The sequence below is a fragment of the Hypomesus nipponensis genome, chromosome 18, assembly GCF_054491055.1.
Source record: "Hypomesus nipponensis isolate SF chromosome 18, ASM5449105v1, whole genome shotgun sequence".
In the NCBI taxonomy this organism is placed as follows: domain Eukaryota; kingdom Metazoa; phylum Chordata; class Actinopteri; order Osmeriformes; family Osmeridae; genus Hypomesus; species Hypomesus nipponensis.
The window spans coordinates 7,769,857-7,778,679 of record NC_140378.1 but is presented as its reverse complement, the minus strand read 5'-3'; the positions used below and the strand labels follow the sequence as shown (position 1 = coordinate 7,778,679).

At 44.2% G+C, this 8,823-nt stretch overlaps 1 protein-coding gene across 1 annotated transcript in view; it reads left to right on the top strand.

Annotated features, from left to right (window-relative positions):
• Positions 1–2,063: 2,063 nt before the first annotated feature.
• Positions 2,064–8,823, top strand: part of plekhg5b (pleckstrin homology domain containing, family G (with RhoGef domain) member 5b) — a 44,917-nt gene continuing 38,157 nt past the window's right edge. The window contains 1 exon segment of the mRNA XM_084680851.1: positions 2,064–2,718. Coding sequence (XP_084536977.1) covers positions 2,637–2,718 — 82 coding nt within the window. The 5' untranslated portion in view covers positions 2,064–2,636.

Here is an 8,823-nt window from a genome sequence, read left to right as displayed (position 1 = left end):
TCTCTTAACCAGTGGACTGTTGGTACTTGATGCATTGTAAGGAGGCACTGGATAGCATACCAAGTTATCAGATTAGCCATGTTATAGCTCACACAACAGAAAAGGACTGTGCCAACTCCTGGAATTCTACCCAACTAATGGTGAAGACTTCATTCCCATCTGCCTTCCTTCCTCACCATATGAACATTATTCTTCCATTTAGAAAATGGACAGCAGAAAATGTATCTAAAAATCCTGATCATGAATAAACATAATATTGTGTTATAAGGGACACTGTGAGCTGATTGTATTTGGAGCAATTTTAGGGAGTGAAAATAAACTTCCCATCAGTATTTCTTGATGTCAACCGCACTCCTGTTTGACTGTTCTAGTTCTCTAGGGGGCAGTGTTATGTAAATCTTACATATTGGATGCATTAACACTAACTGAAAAACCAGTCAAAGCATAGATTACAGGCCAAAATAGGAAGACTGGCAATGTGCTTATTTAGTAAACTATAGATAGATGATACAATGTTTCCTTGTATTACCTAAAAATGCAAACCATGAGCTCATCCTTTGATAACTCATATCCTCAAATATGGTAAATTCCATGGTAATTTACTTTTTTCACTTCAAGAGTTTACAAGTGCTTGTAGTGCCGTGAACATGCATTCACCTTGTTGAGACTTGCAAATGTGTTAAGTGGGCTACTCAACACCACCTATCTGCCCTCTTGCTTTGTTTTGTTCACCATTTCCAGCCCCTTTGTTGAGGGTGGGGAATACAAACAAGCACAGCAGCATTGAGCAGCTTCATTGTTTCATCCTTCTCAGGACAGACGTTCTCCCCAGCTCATGCAACCCAAAGACAGGTCCCCCTGGCTGGAGGTCCCATCCAGACAGTCCAAATACAGCTGAACACCCCTTAATAAACACAGGGTTTGTTTGATGAGTTCTGCTACATATGTAGACTAAACCAGAGGGTAGTTTGTCACAGTGCATATAAATGGGACTTGGTGTTAATGTGTAAATGAGGGTTTGCAACCGCATCAGGGCTTTTTTTTTTTGTCAATGGTCAATTCATCAACCTTACCTCTGCAGCTGCACCTCTATAGAGGTGTAATCACCATTGAAGCAACCATTTTGAATTGATCTTCAATATAGCCCACCATCTACATCAGTAAAATATTAAACAATAACTAAGTAATTCATAGTAATAACGAATCAGGGTTATAGGTTTTGATTGAGCTAAATGGCATGCATAACAATATGTCTCATTCAGTAAACAGTCTGAAAGCTTTGACAAATTGGCCCTTTTTACTTAAACTGTTCTTCAAAAAATGGATACCACTGAAGTAACAGGCAAATGAGTGACTCTTAAATAAGGGGAAAGTGGGATTGGTCACTGCAGCCCTAAAAGTTTTGATTTGGGACTCTCAGACAAAATGGAGGGATAAAAGGTTCCTTTTAGACATTTTTATTTTCCACATATGGTGCACCTGGCAGATGCAGCTCTAAGGTTGGCTGTAACTACAAGGCATACAAGTATGGATACCACCTGCCTGAGACTGAAACAAGATGATTCTTGGCTTTCTCTACTGTGCCTTGGACAAATTATGAGGGAGGTTGTCTCATTTTTTATCAGCACCATTCTCTCTGAATCCTATGGGACAATTGTATATTGGTTTAAATACAAAGAGTCAACCCCACAAGAAGTGAATGTTAGTTTATGAAAGCATGCATAATAAACACAGGGACAATAGAAAGCGAGCACGTCATCATTATCAGACAATAGAGTCCAATCTAAACTCCAAACTGAGACGATGCATAGAAGTGACCCATAAGTGAACACTGATCCAAAGCTCCTCTACCAATGAGAGGAATATGTAATCCCCCACCAGTAATGAGATATGTCTTTCTGAGGACCAGACAAAAAAAAAAAAAAAGAATTCATCTAAATCAGAGAAGCATAGGCTACTGATGCTCCTCAGCGCCCCTAGCTGCAGAACAGTGACAACTTTCAAATGAAAAAGCATTTGCAGGTCCAGGTTGCCTGAATGAATGGAAAAGGAGCTTGATTATTGAAAACCGGAGCGACAGACGACGGGACAGGGCGGAGAATAACGGTGCCAACTTCTAGCATTTAATCGTAGTTTGAAAGAAAAAATTGTAGCGCTAGAATATATGGGCGATTGAGAAGCATATCGTAAATTCAGAGCCGATAAGAGAAGGTATGCTCAGCCTGCTGGAGTAATATTTTCGGTTCAGGTCGTCGAGGAGAATGCGTTACAGCCAGCAACAGGTTATTGTCCTAGCCGTTCTCCACGCTTTGTAAAATGGCATTTGTTTTCTACAATGACCTGATCCGTGGCCAGTAAGCCACATTACTTTTGAAGGCTACTTTTCACCCCATTGTCCTTGTTGAGTGTTTCCAGCTTTGTCATCGCTACAGAGTATTTAGCACGCGCACACGCACTCCTTTTTTCTCTCATGAATGTTGTGAGAGCAAAATAGAAGTTTACCAACCTGGCAGAATAAGAGGAGTATGGACACATTGTTATAGAAATAGTTGACTTATCACGGGAAACGTTTTTCTTCTAGCAATTTACCTGTGCATTAGGGAATTGTCATCGATAAGGACGAATTACATGCATCTATGGTTCCTAACAAGTGGACCATGAATTCAGTTTTACACAAGTCACCGCCGAGGAGCTGGCTTGGTCTCCGATTACGGCTCAGTAAGTATCTGACACCACTTATTCATATTATCACCCTCTCTGTCACCTTTTCGAATTGCGACTTTATAAAAATGGCGACTTTATAAATAAGATACATAACGTTTTGGAGCTTTGGTTAAAAAAGACATGGGGCAGTGGAGTAGATGTGGATGTAAACACAAGCAGTAGTCAGACGAGTCGTCACAGGCACCTTGCTAACAGAGTGCCTAAAGCCGATAACTGTCCTTGGCAAGTGACCTGGAGAAAGAATCATCCCAGTAGGAGGCTGAAGTATTATGTCTGAGTTGTCAGAAGAACCCAGACAATCAGACAGCCTGGAAATAACTTCTGTTGAATGAGGAGAATGATACAGAGGCTTCTAAATCACATTACTATTGATTTTTCCAAACTTGCTCTCTCTGTTGGCTATTTCTCCTACACAGTCATAAGGTAGATAAATGATTCATAAATGACACCACTCCGACTTTTTTCTTTACTCTTTCTGCTCAGTATAATGCACTCTCCTTTCAAGGATTCTCTTGAATCATTTGTTGCCTTTGGACGTGCAATCCTATCGACTGTCAGATAAGTCGGTACCTTGTACAGTGAGCTGCAGTGTTTTTGGAGCTGAAGTTGAGCAGTCTAATTGGTTGAGTCTGGAAGCCTTCAGTCTCACAGGCCACCAGGGTCTTAAGCTTGTCTTAAACACACCAGCTTAATCTGGGGCCAGATGTCTTGTCTGTTCTCTGTCCATAATAACATGAAAAAAGTCTGTTAGAAAGTAAATTTATTAGTTATTGTCTGAATCATGGAAAGCCAGTCCGGACTAGCAATACACTCAAAGGTGACAGTAGTCATGTTTTCAGTCTTTGGTGTTTCAGTTGGTTCAGAACAACATGCCCATGTACTGCAGTTATTGATCCACCTAATTATGAAAATGAAAAAAGGCTGGTTGAATAGCTACTTGTCTTGACGACCAGGTCATGTCACTTTGAACCTAGTATGTGGGATAGTACAGAATGGCCTTAAGGGGGCATTGTGGTGGTTGGTCAGTGTTCCAGGCCGTAAGACTTAAGCCTGTCTTGGCACACTGATTTAATCGTGTGTGTGTCTGATGAGTCCGTGTCTGGTTCATGTCTTATTCCGCTTTCAGCTTCCTTCTTTGGACTGTCTTTCCATTGTTCCACTTTTTTTGATAGCAATTTCCTTTTTCTTTCCTCCCTTTTACTTTCCTGTAGTTTCCTGCTTCTTTAGCTGTTTTGTCTGTCTGTCTGTCTGTCTGTCTGTCTGTCTGTCTGTCTGTCTGTCTGTCTGTCTGTCTGTCTGTCTGTCTGTCTGTCTGTCTGTCTGTCTGTCTCTCTCTCTCTCTCTCTCTCTCTCTCTCTCTCTCTCTCTCTCTCTCTCTCTCTCTCTCTCTCTCTCTCTCTCTCTCTCTCTCTCTCATCACTGTATCTTATTGGCCACTGACCATTGGCAACTGTTTCAGTTCAATGCTTTTTCTCTACATCATACCCATCTGGTTTGATTAGATCCCCTAGAGTTTGTTGTGGCTGCCAGTGTATTTCTTCAGACATCAGTATCGTTTTTTTCCAAGTGCATGAACCCTGAAATAGCATGATTATGAAACAGGCTCAGACTTGGTACAATTTAAATTCATTGTTGATGGTTTCTCAGCTCAGAGGTGAAGTATGCTGCATGATTGATGCAATGTTGAGGTACCCTGAAAGCATGCCCTTCATGTTGAAGAGCTATCATTCCCCAGTTGGGTCAGGGGGCACAGATGATGTCATTGCCATAAACCTACTCTCACAGCTGGAGGCCTCTTTTCTCCCTATCTTATATTCCTGCACTCTTTCATAAGGGCTCACACAACACATGTTGGCTAGCGCAGTGCAGGAGCCGATACTGTCCCAGTGTTCGTCCATCGTCAGGTCTCACCCTCTCTTCGCATGATTGTAAAGCTATTGGCCCTGTTTTAGTGGAGCAGTGCTTTAGAGCTATGGACTTGTTATGAGGGGATGTTGGGTTCAAATTACAGATGGTGCACTGCTTCTCAACCTGAGGGGGAGACTCTGCCTTGTTCACAGTCAGCTGGAATACAGCGCTGGACAAAGACTGAGCAACTGTTTACACACTGCACCCTCGCTTCGGAGAGCCGATATGAGCTTTCCGCCGTTTCAGAGTTTGGAATGAAGCGCTAGGAATTGTGTATCGGACTGGTGCAATGTGGTCAGTTTAATGTCCAAACGTTGGGTTATTTTCTGGTCAAACAAGATAGCTTTTGAGCTGCCACTCTTGTCAAGTTGGTGACTATCAGCCTAATTCTTAACCGTAATGATCACCATTCCCAGTTTCCTCTGTACTAAAGCACACCCTGTTAAAGGGGATGTGTGGTGTGCTCTCAAGTCTGGAGCTTGATTAGAGGGGCTATACTGAGGTCATGCACACACAGCATCTTTAAGTGGGAGAACACTCGAGATAATGTTTACCTTTGAGTGTCCCTCTCACACACAACTCCCACCTTGCCCAAATGACTGTTTATGAACATAATACCCCTATTTTATGATGACAATACCTATATTTTCAGCGAATAAGTGTTTTGATATCTGCAACTGGGTCTCTTATTGTGAGATTTTGTAGGGCAAACCCTCTGTCATTTCAACCCTTCCATTTGAATTAACTGATTCTTTATAACAAGCCTTAGAAAACCACAACAGTTGTTTGTCCATCTTAAGTGCTTATGGATGGACTTTTTAATTCCATGTTTGATAGCAATTGTTTGGATGAAGATACACACACACACACACACACACACACACACACAAGGGATGTTCTGCAAGGTGAAGGTCTTCTATCCAGAGTGGAGAGGAGTGGCTTGCCAGCCTGTGCCAATGTCCACTGCCCGTTGCGTTGTCTTTGAACAATACAGCACATGCTCAGTGATGTAGAAGGATAACAAAGGCCAGGGGACCATGAGTCCCGAGCCCATCCCTACTGCACACCGCCCCCCACCCCCTCGACACAAGTCTAGATCTGAGAAACTACAATGAACTTGTCGACGGATGCAACGCCACTGCTCTGGCTGTGATATCAAGCAGGCTCGTATATCCCCAGTCTCCCCAGTCTGAAGGAACAGGCTCCGATGCTGCTTCTAGCCTGATGAGCAAGGGTTAACCTCTTGCCGGTGTGATGGGCCACCTTGCTAAATATAACCCCCAAACCCCCCTCCCTCTGCATGGGAACGCACAAGCCTCCGACTGCACTCCCTCTGTCAACACTCTCGCTCGCACACTCTGTCTCCGGCACGCTCGCTCCTCCAGTCCCTCAGTGATCCTCCACTACTTGATCAAACACTGCTTTCTCAGTAGCCACAGTGAGTGGGATCCTACTGCAGAGCAGGGTCATTGAGGCGATAGTCTGTCTGGCTACTATTGTCATCATCAGCATTATATCGATAGAAGTAGATGTTTTATGCAGCGCAATAGATATACTAAAACTGTGAAACTGTGATTTGATATATCACCTAAAGCAAGACACCTGGATATGTGGTTCAATAAAAAAACCTGCCTAGATTGTAATGAATGTTTATTCCTTTTGGTGTCAAAACCTGAACCTGTTCTCCTGAGAGAAGGTGGCAGGATGACAGGGAGTGTGTCTTTAGATCCTTCTTCTCTCGGCTCCTTTGTCTCAGCAGTAGGTGAAAATTGCCCCTTGTGTTATAGGCCCAGTTCTCATGCTGCACAACTGGTCTCTTCATTAAAAGGAAGCAGCGCACTCAAATCTGTTCCAGATTATTACCATATGTCTGCAGAGCCCAGAGCTGAGCAGCAGACCGGCTCCCATCCGACCCTCTCATTTCTTATCCCAAAATTGGACATTTGGGTGGCTGTGTGTCGACGTCCCTCCCTTCCCCCGGCGAGCACAGTACGTTCTCACAGGATTTCTTCTCCCGTTTTAGATGTAATAACAGTGCAGCAACCTTTCAGCAACATTGGGGGAACTGTTATGCAGAGACTGGGATGTGACTGGGTTTAACCCCTTCGTCTGTGTTCGCAGAGAGGGAAGCTTGCCGTCTCCTTGGGGTCTGTTTGTTGGTCCCTGGGCCTTATCTCTCACACGCACGTTTTCCCCAATGCATGTATTGTACCTCCGCAGAAATAGCTGAGGCCTGCCATCACAGACTTGTTGCCTTCATAAAAAAAAAAGAATAAATCTCCCAGTGGCTGTGAAGGGCTCAGTTCTAGCCTAATGAATGCAGAAATATGCCCGGCTTTTACAGTGAGCTCAAAACATAAAGAAAGTTAACTTTCTGTGTAGGTGGCTGTTTAAAAGGGATCTTTGTGTCACTCAGTTTGAAAACCATTGGTCCGGGCTGCCAGTCCCAGCATGCACCTCACCTCTGTATGAATACAACACTTGTCTGATGGAGTGGGTCGAATGCCCCCCTATCGTCCAAAGATCCCACACGGGCTATGACTCCAAAAGGCTCGTCTCACAGAGAAGCTGCAGAGAGTTGGAGAGGGTTACCATGGAGAAACTTAAAGCTCTTGGAAGGAGACGGACGGCAATTGTTTTCCTTGCTGACGGAGATTACAAGTTTTATACCTCATGACGGTCGAATATAGGTTGAATATAAAACGTGTGGAAACGTGAATTCAGGAGATGTATGCCAGTTTACGGTGCTGGCAGTGTTAGTATTGAGAAATGGCATAGAGGGCGACTATATCTTGTCTCAGGCATGCTGAGTTTAATACTAATAACCAAGGTTGACAAGGGCAGAAATGCTATCTGGACCCCTGATGATGTCTTCAGTCGTGGATTAACAAGAAGTAGTATCTATTTTCGATGTCGGAGCACGGATCTGGTGGTGAACCAGCTCCCTCTTCCACTCTTGGTGACATTGATAAAGTGTTAACGTCATTGTTCATTATGAAGCCCTTCATCTGATGCGGTTCAGGACCATAATAGTGGTTGCCTTGGAGGGCTAATTAAAACCCATTTTGAGAAAAGACTGAGTTCTTTCTTTGCCCACTTGTTCTGACAGCAGGGAGCACGGTCTTGGAGAGGAGGTTCAAAGCAAGTGTTTAGTGGTTACGTTGGATGAGGTCATTCTGCAGGTGCTGTTTTTCTTAATGGTGGTTGGCAGGAGTAAAGTTGGACTAGCAAGTTGTTCAGGTGGTCAATGAGATGAGTTCAAGAAAGGCAGAGAAGTGGTCAAATATAGACAAGTTCATAAAGTGTTGAAGCGGGATTGGAAAGATTGAGAGACTTGCTATATAGGGGGGCTCTAACCGGAGCCGTTGAGAAGATCTGTGGTCAGGATGTTCCTCTACTGGAAGAAACGAGGTGCCTATGAGCTGGAGACTCTCCCTTCCTCCCTGACAGAGCTGGGGGCTGAGCGCTACTCCTGGTGCTCCTCCCTGGACATCATCCATGACCTGTGTGGTAAGATGGGGGGGGGGGGGGTGAAGGGGGGTGGGGGTGGGGATCAGTAGACACTTGGTGGCGGCGTGTGATGGTAGGGGGCCAAACGTTACGAATATCATATTACATGGCTCAGAGTGTATTTTCTTAAGTCACAAGATCCCAGAGCATTGCCTTTGCCCAATAACTTTTCAACATAGCAATTGTATAATGGAGCCAGTCAGACAGGATTCCATGGTAAGGTGATCATGGAATGATTACATGATAAAGGTTGCAATGCTACATAATGCATACGAATCAGCCATCTCTGCCAAGCTGTCATATGACACTTGCATCTGCAGATGGTCTGGTTCACACACATCAGTGAATCTGCGCTCAGCATTTCAGCACCATCATGGAAAAGCGTTTTTTTTTTTCTTTTTTTTTTCCATTGCTAGCTTCTTCCGTGGAAAACACTCAGTGACCTGGCATGGAGAGCAGTGCAGAGCGGATGGGATGAGAGCCGGTGCCGTGGAGATGAAATATTTACCACAGTAGAAGTGCATAGCTGAACTGAAATGTTCCTCTGTCTCCGCTCAGTGCTCTCTGAAGCAGTGCAGGCAACGGCACAGGCACCCTCTTTCCGGTGCATGTGCCCTCTTTAGCGATAACACAGAGGGCTGGACACAGGAATGCACTATATCCAGTCTTCTATACCCAGCC